We start from the raw sequence: 18902 nt of genomic DNA, 5'->3' as shown, positions 1-18902 counted from the left end.
TGGTTTTGTGCCAAAGCTTGTAGCAACCACCAACAATAACAGAAACTATGCTGACCTTTACTAATTATGAAAGAAAAGGGCAAAGCTCAAAAATGAGGAATCCAGGGGTCAACCAAACCCAGAGTATGCTAAATGCCTTTCTAATGGACTATTTCAACCTTGTCTAGTAATTGTGTATTCCTGGTAAGTTATAGATAGCTGTTGTCTAACCTCCCACCCCCTCAACTTTACAAACTAAAATAGAAAAAAAAAAAGCTTGGGTGCTCTGTTCTGTTCCTCCATGGATATACATGCATGATGGCATCATGATGGTAATTGTTGCGAATCTGGGCGTTGTAGTGAAAATAATATGTGCTGAATTTGATCACAGAAACTGCTGCAATGTGGGATAATCTAGCAGATCCAGCTATGGTTTCAGCAGCATCCTGTTATGAATGCACATTGATCTGTCCAACTGATGCAATGCCTTCAAATCACAAGCCCAGTAAATGTCTGGGAGCTGTGGTGGCTGCCCAAGAGAGACGGAGTCAGCTCCTGAAGTTTTCCATCATCTAAAAGCAATACTCGTTTAGCCATTAAAACTGTTTCCAACCGGTGGGCAATGACAAGCACCTATCACCATATAAACTAGTGGTTCAGTACACGTTCAAGCCATCAAAAAAAAAAAAAAACACACATTTGAAAGCATTATTCATAAATGAGCCCCTCAAAGAAATGGTAGTTATGACTTTTTGCCTGCCTTTCAAGAGCGATACCCCCCTTATCTTGAACACAATTTAATGGCTTCATGTTGAATTCTTGCCTCTCCCATATCTCAGATAGTGAAACTGGTTTGAATTTGAATTAAAATGTTAAGGCCAAATGAGGCAGACACCAGAATGTTAGTTGCATTTCGTTGGAACCATCAAACTCCAAGGGCAAATCGAAAAAATATTATGGACTTCTCATCTACAATAGGAAGTATCTTTAACAGGTGGTGTTGGCTAAGTGTCGTGGACACATTTATTTAAGCACTAATGGCACAGGGCCTGATTTAGAATAACCTTTGCTCAAGCCAGATTCTCCTCGTCATATCCATACCTCAAAATATAAAAATATATTAACAAAACACACGTTGGCTGATAGAATGAGTAGTTGTCCTTACAGTATGGTTTTCCATTAAACGCTCCACAGCTTGTCTCACCAGCAATTCAGACCTGCTATCTAGAGCAGAAGTTGCTTCATCCAAAATAAGTATAGAGGAATCCTGGTAGAGTGCTCTTGCAATAGCTAGTCTGCACATTTAAGGAAGCATAAGGGTTGGAGTCCTACACTCTCAGCTAGATATATTAGCCAACCACCAATTCCCTCAAACAAAAACCAATAATGGAAACACCAGTTCAGATGGAAGATTTCACCTTTGTTTCTGGCCTCCACTTAAACTTGAACCCCTGGGCCCAATATTTGTTTGGTACCCTTTGGGAAGCTTTCTAATAAATTCATCAGCATTTGCAGTTTGTGCTGCCAACTCAACCTTCTCCATGTCTATTTTTGTCATTATATCTCTATATCCAATGTTTTCAGCAACTGTTCCTGAAAAAAGACTCTGAAGCATATACAAAAGACTAGATGAAGAGCCACCAGGAGTTTTCTCCATGTTACATGATGTGTGTATAATAACAGTATTTCTGACTACATTTTACTTGCTAACCATCAAGAGAGCTGTTGGAAATTATACACAATAATTAACAAGATAAACTTCAAACTTCCAAGTTTTAGCTAGCAGGCTGACAACAATAGTAATATATATATATATATATATATTAAGTGAACCAATTATCTGATTGATTAGGAATAGACAGTTTCACCATGGAAATTAAATGAGCTTTCCATTTTCTAGAAAAAAGGTAAAATAAGAAACAATTAAAAATGAAGTGGATGAATGGAAACGAAATCAAGCAGCTCCTGCTTGAAAAAAGACCCATTTCAAGCGATTTGGTATTATGAATGAACTCTTTCACAAATCTCAATTGAATGAGATTTTAGGAAGCTGAATCAAAGGCCTTGAACACAAGGCCTTACAATCTCTTCCCCTTCTTTTTCCTTCTCTTTCTTTTTCTTGACAGAGTCCAAAAACAGAAATAAATCAAACATAAAAGGAAGTTCAAAATCTTACTATATCCTGAGAAACCAGACCAACATGCCTCCTCAAGCTTTCCAACTGGACGTTTTGGATATTTTGGTTATCAACAAGTATGCAACCTGTTAGCATGAAAAGATTAAATAAGCAGACACTTTTAAAAGGAACAAAGAGTTTCAAAGTCCAAACATTTGACCATAAATTGACCACATTTTTCAAGGAACTTGTAAAAATTGTATATCCAGATGGCTCACCATGTAAAGGATCATAGAGACGGAGAAGCATTTTAATTAGGGTTGTCTTTCCTCCTCCAGATGGCCCAACAAGAGCTACTGTCTCTCCAGCTTTGATATGAAGGTTCAATCCGTTCAATACAAGAGGGCTATTTTCCCCATATCTAAATGAGATGTCACAAAATTTGACATCTCCCGAGACATGGTCCAAATCCACAGCATCTGGTTTTTCAGTCACCTATATTCAATAATGATTAATTTGCAACTACAAGATGATAAATCCTGACAGGCAAGTATTCAGGGGGCTGAGCCAGGATTCTTTTCTTGGAGGAGCCAGTGTTAATATAGGGGGGAAAAATAGTCACTATCTTGGCATAGGTTCAATATCTAAGATAATTCCAAACACCAGAAAAGTATGCCATCGCTAGAAGAACCATCCCCACTGGATAGATCATGTAACCCGATTAGAGTATAAGCAAGTGCATGTTACTTCAACAAATATAGAAATCATTCTCTCTTTTTATGTTGTGCTTCCTGCCCTTCCATTGAGTGGAAAATCATTTATTTCCATGCAATCAGAAATTTATTAATAATTGCCAAATGACTGAAAATGATGACACTTATGTCAAATCTCTCTCTGAGTATAGAAAATCACAGCTTAGTATGTACAAAATCAATTCATCTGCAGATAAAAAATAGGAGGAAGCATGTGCTGCAGAATCTAAAAGACATAATATATAAAGTTTTTGACAATAACTACAGTTACTATGAAGTTCTGACTTACCTTAGATTTAAACCTGGTCAAATCAAACAAGCGTTCAATAGCTGGTTCTCCTTGTTTCCACTCATTGTATGCTTTTCCAACATCCTGTATGATGCTTTAGATTTATTACTTAAGCCAAATCTTGATTGGCTAAAACATGATAAACATAACAAAAGGCACTGACTATATCTTTTACAACAAACAAAGTTCTTAGCACGCAACGGCTTTTTTTATTTATTTTTATTTTTTGCTAGATAAGTAATTATGGTTATTGGCACTGGGGCCACAGTCCAGGATGCTGTGTGCATTTCTGGGTGGTTAAATTAATAAAGGGCAGGTCAAAGGTAACATCATATGAGGGAGAGAGGGGAAGGCAACAACAAAACCAATGAAGATGCTGGTAAAATCCCTCCTATTTCTCATAGAATCCAAAGATAATGTGATTAGATGATGTTACCTGGATTGGCTCAACGACAAAAATCAATGAGGTTATAAAAGAAACCATGCTACAACCATCAAAACAACCACTTGAAACCACCATTGATCCAACACAAAGGATGGATAATGCTCCAAAGTATATAATCTGTACAATTTGAGGGATAAACGCCTTCATTTTCCTTTTGGTAAGAAGTGCAGATAGGTCAGCATAAGCAAGCCTTTCAAACCTAGCAATCTCACAAAACTCTGCATTGCTTGCTTTCACAAAAAGAATTGCCGGGAGAACCTAATATATATAAAATAAATAAATATATCATTTAACGATAAACAACAGGGTAACGGCTAAGACCAAAACACATGCATAATTATATGTCAAAAACAGATTAAGTGCAAGTGTGTCTGCATTGGGGGGCGGGGGGGTCCACCTATATTCATCTTTTGGTAGATTACCACAAATGTAAAAGGTGGGACTGATAAGGAATAAACATAAGCATAAGGTATGAGAAATCCAAAAACTATGACATGCATTGCAACATAAAGGAATTTTGGGCATCATACAAGTTTCAAAACTCTACCTCGTTAAGGTAGGCTGAAAGAGCTGAAATAGTAAGCTGTGCCTTCTTAGATATCTTCCGAAGCCTGGTTCCAAGGTATGCAATTGCAAGAGCTGTGCAAGGAATCACCTATAACATTGCAGAAAAAATTCCAGACCCCTAGATGAAGAAGAATAATCTGAGCATAATCAGATATGTTGAAGCTGCTTTATCCCTTACCATAGCTGAGATCAAGGAAAGGGCAGGGCTAATAACCAACATCCGTGAGGCCATTGCTGATAACTGCAGAGCACTGGGCACAATGGTCTGTGATACAAATTGAACTCATCATTGAGAATTAAAGCAAAAATGAGTACACTTTGTGTGCAAGGTTTATCATGAGGCTTTATTCCATAACAATGAAATTAAAAGCAAGACATGTATAGATGCAAAATCACAACGCGTTCCTCCACACAGACACACCACCGAGCACAAACAAGAGGTTACATCTACTCAATAAAGACATGCGCATGATTAGCCGTTTTTAATCTACCCACTAATAGAGAACTCTTATTTTCCTAACCAGTAACTACTTGCCAGTGTGCACAAAATTGAGTCTTAAAAGCAATCATACGAAGACTAGCATTATATACCAGTAATCGATTGTCAGAGAAAAAACACATAGAAATCAATTAACTTTCAGTATATACTTAAGCAATTAACTCCCTACTTTTGTTCACGCAAAAATAAACAATCACTCACATTGAGAAGCGCATAGAGAGTGTCGGCGACATCAGCAGCCTCAGCAGTGATCCTATACGCCACATCCCCAGAAGAAACAGCACCTCCTCCTTCAAAAAACCCCAATTCTCTCTCCAAAACCCTCTCAAAAACAAAAACTCTAATCTTATAACTGGCATTCAATGCAGCCTCCCACAAGAGTGCATGCTGGCCATAAGTAGCAATCAACTTAGCCAAAAACAAACCAGCCAGCACCAACCCGTCATTTCTCAGCGTAACCCCATTAATTTTACCAATACTAGAGGAGAATTGACCAAATTTAGGCACAAGTTGGGATAAAGAAAGGACAGAAAGTAGACTGCAAAGCCAACCAAGTAGGATTGGCTTATACTGAGAAAAAATAAAGGGTTTTATAATGGAAAGAGGATCAAATGGTTCGTTAGTGTTCCCTTGTTGCTGTTGTTTATGGGGGCCTATTTGAAGCTGTTGCCTTTGTTGCGGGGCGATAGAAGAAAAGAGAGAAAAGGTGGAATAGAGGGGCTTAAGGAGGGTTTTTGAAGGGAGTTTGAGAGTAGGGTTTGTTAGCTGTAAGGGTTTTGAAGGGAAGGGGATTCGGCGTCGGGATTGCAGATTCTTCATGTGGAGAGGAGAAGGGAATGAAGACGAAGGAGGAGAGGGTTTTAGTTGACATTGAAGAAGAGACATCCTCTCTCTTTCTCTCTGTTTTTTTTTTATCTTTTTCTTAGAGGGAAAAGACAGAGGTTTTTATTTATATATATATATATTTTTTTTTTTTTTTGAAGACGAAGACGAAGAATAAATAAACAAGAAGTCCTTTGGTAAGAAAGTTTGAAAAGAAAGGAAGCTGGCAGGTGGCCGATAACATAACGGCGAGGACACGTTACGCCTTACGTCTTGTTGTGTCACCGGAAGAACTGGTCTCCCTCTAGTCTCTACTCGCTCTTAGGAAGGCACATTCTAGCCTGGTCTCGTTCTTTTCTTTTTCTTTTTTCTTTGATAAATAAATAAATAAATATCTTGGCAAGAATCTTTTAATTTTTATGCACCGTTGTTATATTTATTTCGGTTCTTATTTATAGCTGGAAAAAAAAACAAAAACAAACGTGTGTATAAACGACTATTGACATGAAGGAAGGCCATTTTCTACGGTTGGAATATACTTTTTTATTTATTTATTTATTTGAAAGAAAGTGGAATAGAAATAGAAATATGATTCCTTCCAATAATTCTTTTTTTTTTTTTAATTTGAAACTAAACGCATTGTGGCAACACTTTATTATATCCATAGAAAATGGGTGGTTCGTCTAATTTAATATAAAGTATCTTATTTTTCTGTGGTGAAATTCCTTTCTTAGAAAATTCTAATTATTATTATTATTATTATTATTATTATTAAATCAAAGGATTTTTTTTAAAGGTTGGCTGATAGCATTATGGCTTGGCTACTGCCAACTGCCAACTGCCAACTGCCAACTTCTCTCCACGAAAACTTAACATCCAACTATTAAGAAGCATAGAGGTAAACAAGATAAATGACCTCTACTATGCTATTGGTCGTTCCAAGTTTTTTTATGTAATTTTTATTTTTATTTTTATTGTGAAGAACTATTTAATTTAATAGTATTATAAAGCATCGTATTATAGATCAATTTTAAAACATTCTAACCAATTATTTATTTAGCTCAAATTTAAAATTAAATTATTTGAAAATTATTCCGGCGTGACCCAGTTGACTTGATGGATCTAAAAGCAATTTAAACTACCAATAAAATATGGTTTGATTTTTAAAAAATATTTAAAATGATATCTTTTTTTAAAAAAAATATTGAGATAATAATACATTGGGTTGACTTGAGTTTCACAACTTAACCTGCCAAACTAGCCATCCAGGTCATGGACTCTACTGGGTTTAATAATTTTCTTATAAATTATTTTTTACTTAATTACATGGTAAAAAAACAGATGCTTACAAAATTGAGCACTAACCAATTGTAGTGACATTTGTTTGAGACCACGATAAATCTATAGAAAGTATACCAAAATAAATTATGAAGCCCGATTCAAAATCAACTAAAGGATAAAATTGAAAATAAAAAGGCAATAAAGAAATCAACACAAACCCAACGTTTGAGGAAAAAATAAAAAAAAATTCAATAAAAAAATAAAAAAACAAGCCAAGTGCAGATGAGACATGCTCACGTGTTTGGTCTTAATAAAAAAACTCAAGCTCGTACCTTTTTTATCTTAGTAATGAATGATTTTTTTTTAGCCAATGACAAGTCACCTTCTAGGCAACATACTCAAGCTCGTACCTTTTTTATCTTAGTAATGAATGATTTTTTTTTAACCAATGACAAGTCACCTTCTAGGCAACATCCCAAAATCTAGCCACCACTGTGGTGGTCTGAAAATTAAGGGTTTTTTGGTATAAAAATAATTTTTCAAGTTATTTTCAACTATTAACCTTAAAACATCCCAAAATCACAAAACAAAACCAACCAAATCTAAAAAATATAAACTGAGCTTGACCTAATTTTTCAGGCACGTTTAGAGAAAATAACCACTATCATCGAACCTCTCTCGTTGAATGAATCTGTTGACATCAAGAATGACAAGTTTCGCTTGTTGAGAAGTGATCATTTACCAACTTTCTCTCTTCTGTCATTTTTAGGTGACCTTTTCTCTCTTTTCTCAAACTAAATAATTGAAATGTTAAAAAAATAAACTTTTGAACCAAGATTTACAAAAGCTAAAGGAACCGCGTAATAAGAAAAAACAAAGTAGATGGACTAAAGAGAACTTTTTCTATCAAATTTGAGATTGGTCATAAGGTTTCTCCTTGTCCTCCACTTTGGTCCTCTATTTTTTATTTATTTTTATTTCCTTAACAAATGTTGACAAATTGATCATGAAATTAGGCATAGAGAAAACTGCAATTGAAAAAAAAAAAAAAAGAGTTTGAGGATGAAAATTAAAAAAATGGATATTATGATTTGCTACAATGATTTACCTATCCTTTTAGTACATTGTTTTTGTGATTGTAAATTTGAGCACTATCACTTTGTTAGCTTTAACTAAATCAAGATAAAAAAATCTAAAATTTTATCTTGATTTAGTTAAAGCTAACAATGTGATAATGCTCTGCATGCATTATCAAAAACACATTTAGTAGTTTCCTTTCTTATCTTCCAAATGGTAAGGCATATGAATTGGCAACTCATCCAAAATTAAATATTTATAGGTTGTTTATTTTTTACTATAATTGAATTCAATATATAAATAAATTAAATTCAAGAGATAAAATTCAATTTTTTTTATATTACTCTTATCACATTTATCTTATTTTTTAAAAGGTATCTGGAAAAAAAATGGATAGATGGGCATTTTAGAGAAAAAAAAATTAACATTAATTTATTATTTTTAGTATAGAATCAACAATCCTCTAGTTTATTTTTGTATTATTTTTAATGATTGAATTTCATTTGAAATTCAATTATTAAAAATAAAACTTGAGAGTTAAAAAATTCTCCTTCAAATATTATTATTATTATTATAATATGCAGTAATTCACATAGCAATGTGGAATGCACATGCCCATCCTTCACTGCTACATAAAAAAAAGTTCCCTCGAAAGAATGGAATGCCTTGTGATCTCAAAAAAAAAAAAAAAAAATCTAAAAAAGGTTTAAGATATCAGGAAAATTGAGCAATTGCTGGAGTTTATAATACCATCCGGCTAGTGATTTCATCTCTCTCTCAATTTTTTGGTTACGGCAAAGACAGCCCCGGCAACAGCAATGATCATGGCTGAAACTAAGATGGTTGTTTTGAGTTTATGCATAGCATCCTGCTTTTCCCTTTCCCTTTTTCGTGCAGCCTCATCTTGTTCCTGCAATGCAATGCAAGTTAGTTGGAGACGGAAGAAAGATACCAGAGCAAGGAGAGGGAAAACAAGCAGGCATAATGAAGGTTTTCTTAAATATTCAAGAGAAGTGACGTCTCCTTCAGGATTTTTCACATGTTCATGATTATATCATTTCCCAATGAGACTTTTGGACTGCTATGAGAAAAAAGATCATGTTTTTGGGCATATCAACATGCAATGGAATGCATTTTTGCCGGTATGTTCATACCTTGAAAGCTTATATTACCAAACCAAATATCATATTCCCTCTCACCTTAACAAGTGAATTCTAAATGTTCAATTTAAGTATAAATTAAGAGCAAGTATGAAAGTCTGACACCCCTTTTGTTTCTTTTCAAGCAGATGAGTTTCAAATCTTCAGATGTCATTTCACAACAAATATATATATATATTAAAGGGGGACTGAAGGGACTAATGGTTTTCTGTATGCATGAACATACGATTTGCAGATCCCTTTTTATCATCAGATGAGCATAAAATAAATCAAGATTTGCGTAGCCTTTCTGGACATGCTAATTTTCAATATCAGAACCTAAAAATGTACGAGTCCATATAGAAATTCAAATAATAAATGGTCAAAAAAAGAAGAACAACCACAGTTTTGATCGATGTCTATTTCCTCCTGTACTGCGTGTAAAGATTGGTTGAATTGAGTGCAAACTTCAAAAGTACCTGCCGAGTCTCCTTTGAGGTGGCAATATCTGATGATACAGGATCAACTTCAAACTCCTTGTTTTGGCTAGGGTTCAATGCTTGATCAACATCAGCCTCTGGAAATGATGATGCTCTATCTATTGCCATTTTTTCTTCCCTCATAAATCTGTCTTTCAAGTAAGTGTAACCTTTTCGTTCTCTCTTTTGCTTGCCAAGGAAGAAGAGGAAAAAGAAGGGACCTATAAAACTGGGCATTTAAATAAATAGTTTGTTGTGTCATGCCCCTGATAATCAGATGCTAAAAGATTGCTACTGTTTTTGGGATCTTAAGGACTTTCTCTTCTTTGTTCACAAGAATCACAATTTCCCGGGAAATCTGTCAGATTCAACTATTTCTTGGATGTACATAATGACAAAATTGTCCTTGGAGCTTAGCTTCTTTTGTCATTGTTTTGATGTACATAGCCACCAATCCTCAAGTAACATCTGTAAGACTACAAGTACAGCAGAAAGATAGCGCACATGTGGTCTGAGAGCCATGAACTGGATACCTTCAACAGACAATAACAAAACAAAAAAAAAAAAAAAAGCCCTGCTACTGGGTAGAACATAAGCGATGAACACTTGTCATTACAGATTGCACAACAGTTTGTGTACTAAAAATATTACCAGAATAACATGATTTCATCTCAGCCTTTGTTCCCCACTAATACATTCACATCTGAATTCTTAAACAAGTTACTTACAGGCATTAATGCATGGTTCTTCGCCACGAGGACGGTTGAAAACATTATTGTCTTAAAAATTTGTATTCATGAAGAGAATTGTCATTAACTATCAAGTCCCTTAATCTCAGCGAGCTTTGAACTCTACCTTCATGATAAGTGGAGATATGTGAGAACTCGTAAAAGGACCGGGGCTATGATTCGTTTGCTTTAAGTCATTCTTGCAGCGCCTGCCAGCTTAAGCTCCTAATTACTTGATCCAAAACCACGAGGACTTGGCCTTGATGATACCGAGTCAACAAATCGCCTCCTTGATTCAGATTTTCTCCTCCTCCTTGCAGCACCAGGAGAAGCCTTATCCAGGAAATATCCAAAAAGATAAAAAAAAAAAAAAAAAAAGATAGATTAGGATGTCGACTTATCAGATGGATTCGAGTTAGCTTTATAGTTTCTCTTCAGGTGTCCGATATTCTTAATGCCTTCAAACATGGGAATCTTAAAATTTGTACAATTATAGGTGTAAGGACCATGCAAGTTATTAATGTCTTTTACGTTTTGCAAGTTGCAGAGAAGTTCTGTAAATAGGAAAAATAAAATAAAATTCAAAAGGCACAAAGAAGTTTTCTCCTGATAAAAAAAGATTGCTTAAAAGAAGCAAGCTCAATTTACCATCCTGACAGTATTTTGACCTGCCATACTATTATTAAATATCCAAATAAGATATTATTTAGCTTCTTGTTTGGTTTTGTGAGTCATCTAAGTGAATTGAGCAGCAGATCATGCAAGGGAAAATTTTCCTTCCATTCTCCCTAACCAGAGTGTAAAGATAAGAGAGAGATCTCTACCTTCTCAATGGTTAATTTTATTAATCTGTATTGCTGACATGTTTATTAGCCAATCCTTGAATAGGCCACAATCACAGCAACATGTGCCTGCGTAGAAATATTCTGCTATCCAAAAAGCACTTCCACAGTCCACTTAAACTAGCTTTCTCTTGTCTAAACAGATTTAGTAAAACAAAGAAATAGAGACCACTGGCTCATTTATGCGACAACATGAAACGAAGAGCAATATAAATTGTTGGTCTCATTAATCAACTCAGTGTTGAACCAAAAAAACTTTTCACTTGTGATATTTATTGTATTCGTAGTTTCACGGCCTTCAAAAAAATTAATGCAATAATGAGGATGTCACAAAAGTGGGTGGTAAAAGTAACAGTAAGAACTGAATAGCAGAACTTGTATATTCTTTTTAGAATTACTGAGAACATTCTGAACAACCAGCATGCCTCAGAAACCCTTTACCAATGTCTATAATCATGTGGGAATTGAACAGCAAACCAAACATTAAAGCATGTAAAGAAAATATATACACACATAAGCAGATAAGGTACCTTCTGTTCGGTTTTTAGTGCATCCTCAAGATTGCTCAGAGAAGGAATAGATCCGCCATCCATTGCACCCATTAGGTTCTTCATACGAACACGCATTTGAAAGAGTTGAGCAACCAGTTGGCTCACCTAGTTTTGATATCACAAGTACACCCATGCAAAAGTAAACAGCCGAATTACACAAGTACAGAACCTCCATTGTTTTCCAGCACACACATCAAGTGGAAAGTGTGCATACCTGCTGCTCTGTTTTTCCAGAAGCCTGAGCAATTCTTTTCCTCCTTTGAGGAGATTCTGCTAACAATTCTGGTTTCTCTCTCTCCTCTGTAAATGAACAAAAAATCAGAAAGCACTACAAGGACTGGATATTCTGAAGGGTTAAGCATGTGCAAACTGTATCGCATAGAAGGAAAAGACATATAATACATAATCCTATGAAATTAGAACCAAACATCTACACTTTTGGTTGAATTGAATAAGTTATTAGATAAATTTCAACTAGAGAATCAGCCAACAAGCAAAGCTGACTCCAAAAGCCTGGCTTTTGTTAATCGCGGTGTGTTTAGCATCTACGACAAACAATGAACAAAGCCATGTCTAAGTTGAAAGTATGTGGGTTAAAAAGCATGAACAATAGGTGTGTGAGGAGCAGAAAGAAAAAAAAAATATTAAATCCTCGGAAGACAACACTGTCAGGCTTTATCAGCATGTTTGAAATAAGTTCTAATTTTCCGAATACTGTAGTCACTAGAAAAACCAAGTAAGCCTATGCATACTGGGCCAGATAATAAGGTTTGATGTCTTTGGTTATTTTCAAAGCAAATCAGAAAAAACTTGTAATGCAATACTCTGATCAGGAAAGTACTGAATTATTGAATCCTTACCAACAAAGTTTCTTATAACATAAAAGATTAATCACAGTCAAGTATTGGATTGAAGTTTCACCAGAGTATATTTAAAGAAAGAACTATTGATAAGAGGATTATAGGATGCTAGACTAAATGAGGGCAATTGTACCAAAAGCTCTAGTGTCTTATCCCCGCTATGTAACTTTATATATGTTTTCAATTTGTCCAGGTTTTATATGTCAAAAGCAGTTATAACAAAGAGAATGTGGAAGAAGAGACCAGGAGTCATCGCTTCGATCATTCCTTCCATTATCTTTAAACTCTTCTCTGCTTCTCGAATTTGTGCAGGAGTAACCTGTTTGCATGCACACATAGGAAAGTCAATTGAAGCTTCTTCCACAAGTATACAGACTTACAAGGAAGAGTGATGAGCCACATAAATATAGCCACTTCCATCATCTAGGTTCATGAATTGAATCTTCAATGATTTCTAAATCACCAATCCAAAAATTAGAGCATAAATTTCTTACAACAACCAACAAACACAGTAACTCTGAAAAAATATTGAAGTTAAACCAGACTTTCATACCTTTGCCATTCCTGGGATCATCCCTAGGACACGAGTCATGGAACCCATCTTAGCAACAGCACGAGTTTGCTTTAGGAAATCATTGAAGTCAAAATTGGCACTCATAATCTTCTTCTGCAAATCTTCAGCATCTTCTTGTTGCATCTGTACAGACAAATCAACTAAGAATTGCATTGAGATACACTCGCTTCAAAAGAAATAGAAATGTGATTCACTAGAACTTACAACTTCTTGAGCCTTCTCAACAAAGGACAGAACATCTCCCATTCCTAAGATGCGTCCAGCCATTCGATCTGGGTAGAAAGGTTCAAGATCCTCCATTCGCTCTCCGCGTCCTACAAGCTTGATTGGCTTTCCTGATATCTGTCATCATTAAACAACTAAATACTTAATATATATGTAATCTCTGTACTATGTACTGAATAAAGATGAGACCAGCCAGAACCTACAACATTTCCATTCATCAATTACTTATGTTCTGCGCTGAATCTCTGTATGTGTGCATGATAGAGAGACAAGTGAGTTCATTTCCTGCTAAATCTCTCTTCTCTCTTAAAGCAGGGATACGCCCAATAGCACCAGATTTTAGGTGATCTTGATAAAACTGAACTGGATAACCAATTTTCTCTAAATTGACCAGTTACTCAGCTGACTGGTTTCAATTTTTTTCAAAAAGGTCAAGGAGTTCATTTCTGATTTCCCCATAACATTATCCCAGGGCCTTAATCTTACAGACAACCATCACAACTCCTTATCAGAAAAGCAATCAACTTTATGAAAGTTCCCAGACAAACAAAGAAGATACAAAAGATATCATAAAATGAACAGACAGTTATGCTAAGTTTAGTTATAGTCACAAAAACTCATCCTCGCATGAATTCAAGGCTGCTATAAAATAATGAAAAAAAATCTATGCTAACATTTGTTGTAGTCTTACGGTCACAAAAACTCATCCTTGCATGAATTTGAGGCTGCTATAAAATAATGCAAAAAAAAAAATATATATATATATATATAAGGGAATTCAAATGCAGACCTCTTTAACACTCAGAGCTGCACCACCTCTAGAATCCCCATCTAGTTTGGTCAAAATGGCACCCGTAATTCCAATTTCCAGATTGAACGTTGTTACCAAGGCTGTGGATTTACCCAAAGAAAAAGTATCCATGAAGTAAGAATTGTAATTGTAAGTGTGAGAGTAAGTTCTGCACATTTGTTTAAGATTATAAGATGGACAGAAGCAAAAAATTGCTAATAAGAACTATACTGCATGATAGGATTATAGATTGAAGCCCATATGACCTACCAAGGAAAAACAATGTATCGCTATAACCTATAGTTTTGCCAATTTACTTTACAATGGATTCATCACAAAGCTGAAGGTTAGCATAAAAAACTGATGTATCAAGAACAGAAAATTCACAGAGGTTCTATTGGTACAAGCTTTAGGTAGAATGAGCAAAATGGTTCTTTCAATTATTATGGAAAAAATTATCAATGATAGTTAGCAACAGAGAAGTAAAAAGTTTTATCATATTTTTTACACACATGTGATGTACCTATGTTATTTGTGTATAAACAAATAAGAAATCAATAGCTCATGAGACATTATAAGAGCATTTTGCAAGACAAAAATTTTACTTCATTAATCCGTAGATTTTATATCTAGAGAAAGACTGTGACTAGCAGTTTAAACAATAATCAAATTAATTGACCATTATCAAAGAACAGAGAAAGCCACTGTACCCGCAGCTTCTTGCCCAGTCATTGCATCCACAACAAGCAAAACTTCAGTTGGATTCAATACCCTTTTAACATCTTTCAGCTCATCCATCATCGCTTTGTCTATCTGTTAAACATTTTGAAAATAGAATGTATTCCAGTGAAATCATAAACTGATAAGTGCTGCCCAAACAGAGAGTCACAGGGCATATTTTGTAACTATCTAGATGACCAGACACACAAAGAAAGTATTAACCTGAAGCCTTCCCGCAGTGTCTACTATGACCACGTCTGTGTTCTTCTTTTTGGCTTCCGCTAAACCTTTCCTAGCTATTTCTGAAGGTTTAACATCGGTTCCTTCAGTATAAACAGACACGCCTACCTGTCAAAAGCCACAACTACATATAAGAACAATGATTAATATCCAAAAATCACAAAGATATATTATGAGAGCAAAACAACTAACTCATATAACCACAGTAACTTGACAAATATGGAAGTTAGTTCACATCAAGTTAGTGAGAAACATCATATTTAGTACTCCATCTTGGAGTACAAAACAAGAATAACTGTTGCCTTTTCTGTCAAAATTAGCATCACTACTTGGTAAAAGTGCCAATCTCTGCTAATAAAAATGCTCAATAAATATATTTGCGCATTTTACTTGACATCTTAGGCAAAATCGAAAAGGTAGGCAAATGCCTAAAACAGCAAACAACAGCATTAATCCAGTACTCTTCCCTTAGGTACTAAAGCAATTTTTTGAAAATCAGTATTTGATACCTGTTCACCCAAAATAACAAGTTGATCAATGGCAGCAGGTCTGTACACATCTCCTGCAACAAGCATGCAAGACTTCCCCTGTGGTTGACATCACATACTAGTGTCAACAACATAATTAAGCATAACACAAATCTTATCAAAGCAAACTAAAACACCACACAAACCAAGTTGTGGCTTTCAAAAGGTACCTGTTTCTTAAGATAATTAGCTAACTTTGCACAAATAGTTGTCTTCCCAACACCTTGTAGGCCAGCCAGTAATATTACAGTGGGACCAGATTTTGCAAAGACCAATTCAGATACCTCTCCACCCATCAATTTCACAAGCTCATCACGCACAATCTGCAAGAACCAAAGATTCATAACCACCAATTCAAACACGATAAAAGACTTCCTAGCTTTTCTTGACTTCCACATTAAAGTCATGTACTCAATATTTATAATACTTTGATAACACATTATCAATTTAATGAGAGTGGTGTCAACTGCCTCCTAAGAGTTTTTATTCATGCTGCAGGCTAGTTTCAGTTCAAATTAGAAAACAAAGACAATAATTTACAGAAACAGAAGAATAGAAGAATACAGCACCAGATGCGCCAACCAATGATAACAATAAGTGAGCATATACCACATCAAAACTCACTGAAACTTAATGAAGTTCGCAAACATAAAGAAGGAAATTTCACCATTTTTTTCACAAACCACTCAGATTGAAGCATTTAGTTCAGAGGAATTTATACCTTGACAAATTGCTGATCAGGTTTCACTCCTCTTATGAGGCCAACACCAACAGCTTGGTCACCGACTGATTGCACAAACCTTCGAACCACAGGAAGGCTTACCTGTTAATAGACCAATCATATTCTTTTCTTTTCAAAAAGCATTAAAAGAAACTCAAATTCTAGTTTACAAATTCACTTACATCTGCTTCCAGTAGAGCTCTTCTTATATCCCTCATTGGCTCCGCAATATTCTCCTTAGTCAAAACCTCTGCAACAGGAAAGATAAAAATTCAACCATAAACAAAGGCTAAACACCAACAACCTGAGTGAAACATTTTACTACAAAAGGATAAAAGAAACCCACAATTGTAATCCATCTATAGATACCAAAATCAATGCTTTCCTTTTTATAGCTTGCTAAATTTGATGCACTTTAATAACTAAAAACACATTGATTGATGCATAAAGTCGCTAACGTTTTTTAACAGAAAAAAAACAACAAAACTAATTGAAGTGCACACAGACAGTATGTAAGCTCAAACCTTCTCCTTTGAGCTTGTTCCAAGCGGATTCAAGGCCACTAGTTAACTGACCAAACATCTCTGCTTTGATCACGCCACCCCCCATTTCTCTTCCCAAAGTAACAACACTCTTACAATTCACCCACCTCCATATCTCTCTCTGTTCACCAAAAAAAAAAAGCAACACCAATCTGTGCATTAAAAGATAAGACAAATTTACTGAGATGGGTGTCCTTTTCGTTTCTTTCTTGAACTTACAGTGAAAGAATTTCTTGAAGAAAGCGAAGTGACATTATTGCTTGAGCCAGTCCACGAAGAACAAGAAGATCTAGCTGAATTTCTTGAACAACTTGAATAGTAAGAGAAACTCTTGTTGTTTCTCGCAAAAGAAGGTGTAGAGAAATGGCGGGAGGCAACGGTCGAGAACTGTACAGCCTCCATTGCCTAAAGGCTAAAGGTAACAAGCTCCCTGACAAAATTTTTATCAGTCGAAAAACTGTATGTTCTATCTCCTTCTTTATCTGTTTGGTTGGTTTGGATAACTCGCCGGCTATGGCTTTATTTTGATTTGTTGGATCAGAGCCGTCTAAATCGATGACGTGGATATATCATATCAAAATTTATTTACCTAACTATAGTTTAAAAAGGATAAAATTACCGCAACTTATTCTAAAGTTTACTGGAAATTTACATAATTATTTATTTTAAAATTCATGAAATTAGTTAATATATATATAAACTAATTTAACTATCCACGTTAATTATAAAAACAAAATTAATATTTATCACATAGTTTATAAATAGATAATATTTTACATCTCAGAAAAAAATTAAAATGAAATTGATAGAGATTATTATTATATTTTAATTAATGACTACTTTTTTTATATTCAATATACAATTTTATTATTAAATTTTAAAAAAAACTAGCCATCAATTAATTTGGCAAGGGATGAACAATTATTTTACAATAATGGTGGAGATTAATAGCGTGTTTTTTTATATATTACAGAAACACCATTTTTTTATGCCCGAACAATTCATTAGAGTTTAAATTTACTTTCTATATATGCATATGAAATTTCAATTATTTTGATATGAGGAATTTATCCTAAGAAATTCTTTTAGAAATGAAACAATCCCTTAGGATGATACCTGATGGATTTCTTAAAATAAACTAGGTTTTTGACACATGCTCCACATATTTGTTATTCAGCTGTTTTATATTTATTTTTTTATAATCTCTAATGTATTATTTTGAATTATTTATATGTAATTATTTTTAGTATTTTGGTTTTTAAAATTTGAATAGTTTTATATAAAAGTTGAAAAATATATAATTAATTAATTTAATTTAATTTTTAAAACATATTAATAAATTTTAATTGTTTTGAAATAAAAACTATGAATATTTAGTACTAGTTATTTGACATGTGCTTCATACGCAAGTTTTTTATGTTTTTTTTTACATAAAAAAGATTCCAACTGTAAATAAAAAAATTTATACAATTATCTAATTAAATAAGTGAAACTGAAAGTCAAGAGATATATATAAATTAAGATATTTAATTCTAAACTACAAATAACTCTCATTTTAGTAAATAGTACTAGAAAGAAAACAAATTTATAAAAAAACCCAAAAAAACAAGAAATAAAGAGAGAGAAAATCAAATCTTATGACCCAAAATCCAGATTCTCAAGTCTTGCAAGAAAATGATCAGACACAACAAACAAGATTCTTAAAAAGAAAGGAAATAGAAAGAGGGTTTCACATTAAAATGATACACAATTTTAAAACCTTTTTTTAAACATCCTTATATCATTAAGAAATCATTAACACAAACTTAAAAGAGCTCCAAAAAAAAAAAAAAAAACCCTCTTAACACCCCTTTTTTCTCTTTTTATTAGTCTCTTTCTTTCTCTTAATACATACCACAAATAAAAATAAGCAAACAAAGAGTGCTCATTTACTACTTTCATTGCATCTATGGTAAATTCAATTAAAATAAAACATATCAAGTTTTGTTGTGATATTAATAAGTTATGAACTTACTTTGCTATCTCTTAGTGACTCAATTTCCATGACAAACATCAAGATTCTATTAACATAAAAATCAATTTACTCTCCCTCAAAGATGCTGCAGGGAAAAACAAATTCTTTAAAAAATCAAGTTCC

At 34.1% G+C, this 18902-nt stretch overlaps 3 protein-coding genes across 3 annotated transcripts; all 3 read right to left on the bottom strand.

The window, feature by feature from the left end:
• Nucleotides 1-36: 36 nt before the first annotated feature.
• Nucleotides 37-5591, bottom strand: LOC7491936 (ABC transporter B family member 29, chloroplastic). Its single transcript, XM_002308434.4, has 10 exons — nucleotides 4849-5591; nucleotides 4327-4413; nucleotides 4129-4236; nucleotides 3573-3839; nucleotides 3137-3220; nucleotides 2374-2590; nucleotides 2156-2241; nucleotides 1398-1585; nucleotides 1145-1274; nucleotides 37-612 (listed from the first exon to the last, which is right to left on the bottom strand). Exons 1-10 carry the CDS (start codon nucleotides 5530-5532, stop codon nucleotides 469-471), a joined length of 1995 nt encoding a protein of 664 aa, XP_002308470.2. The 5' UTR covers nucleotides 5533-5591; the 3' UTR covers nucleotides 37-468.
• A 2781-nt stretch (nucleotides 5592-8372) lies between these two features.
• On the bottom strand, nucleotides 8373-9849 carry LOC18100633 (uncharacterized). Its single transcript, XM_006381918.3, has 2 exons — nucleotides 9446-9849; nucleotides 8373-8737 (listed from the first exon to the last, which is right to left on the bottom strand). Exons 1-2 carry the CDS (start codon nucleotides 9680-9682, stop codon nucleotides 8594-8596), a joined length of 381 nt encoding a protein of 126 aa, XP_006381980.2. The 5' UTR covers nucleotides 9683-9849; the 3' UTR covers nucleotides 8373-8593.
• A 153-nt stretch (nucleotides 9850-10002) lies between these two features.
• On the bottom strand, nucleotides 10003-17260 carry LOC7492249 (signal recognition particle 54 kDa protein, chloroplastic). Its single transcript, XM_006381917.3, has 15 exons — nucleotides 16985-17260; nucleotides 16748-16886; nucleotides 16406-16473; nucleotides 16224-16325; nucleotides 15673-15825; nucleotides 15485-15562; nucleotides 14958-15083; nucleotides 14726-14828; nucleotides 14016-14116; nucleotides 13205-13342; nucleotides 12980-13123; nucleotides 12670-12745; nucleotides 11781-11866; nucleotides 11546-11671; nucleotides 10003-10506 (listed from the first exon to the last, which is right to left on the bottom strand). The coding sequence occupies exons 1-15, from the start codon at nucleotides 17165-17167 to the stop codon at nucleotides 10399-10401; spliced, it is 1731 nt and encodes a 576-aa protein (XP_006381979.2). The 5' UTR covers nucleotides 17168-17260; the 3' UTR covers nucleotides 10003-10398.
• Nucleotides 17261-18902: the final 1642 nt, after the last annotated feature.

Source organism: Populus trichocarpa, chromosome 6 (assembly GCF_000002775.5).
Source record: "Populus trichocarpa isolate Nisqually-1 chromosome 6, P.trichocarpa_v4.1, whole genome shotgun sequence".
Classification (NCBI taxonomy): domain Eukaryota; kingdom Viridiplantae; phylum Streptophyta; class Magnoliopsida; order Malpighiales; family Salicaceae; genus Populus; species Populus trichocarpa.
The sequence above is the reverse complement of the archived record's forward strand: the minus strand, read 5'-3'. Positions and strand labels throughout refer to the sequence as shown.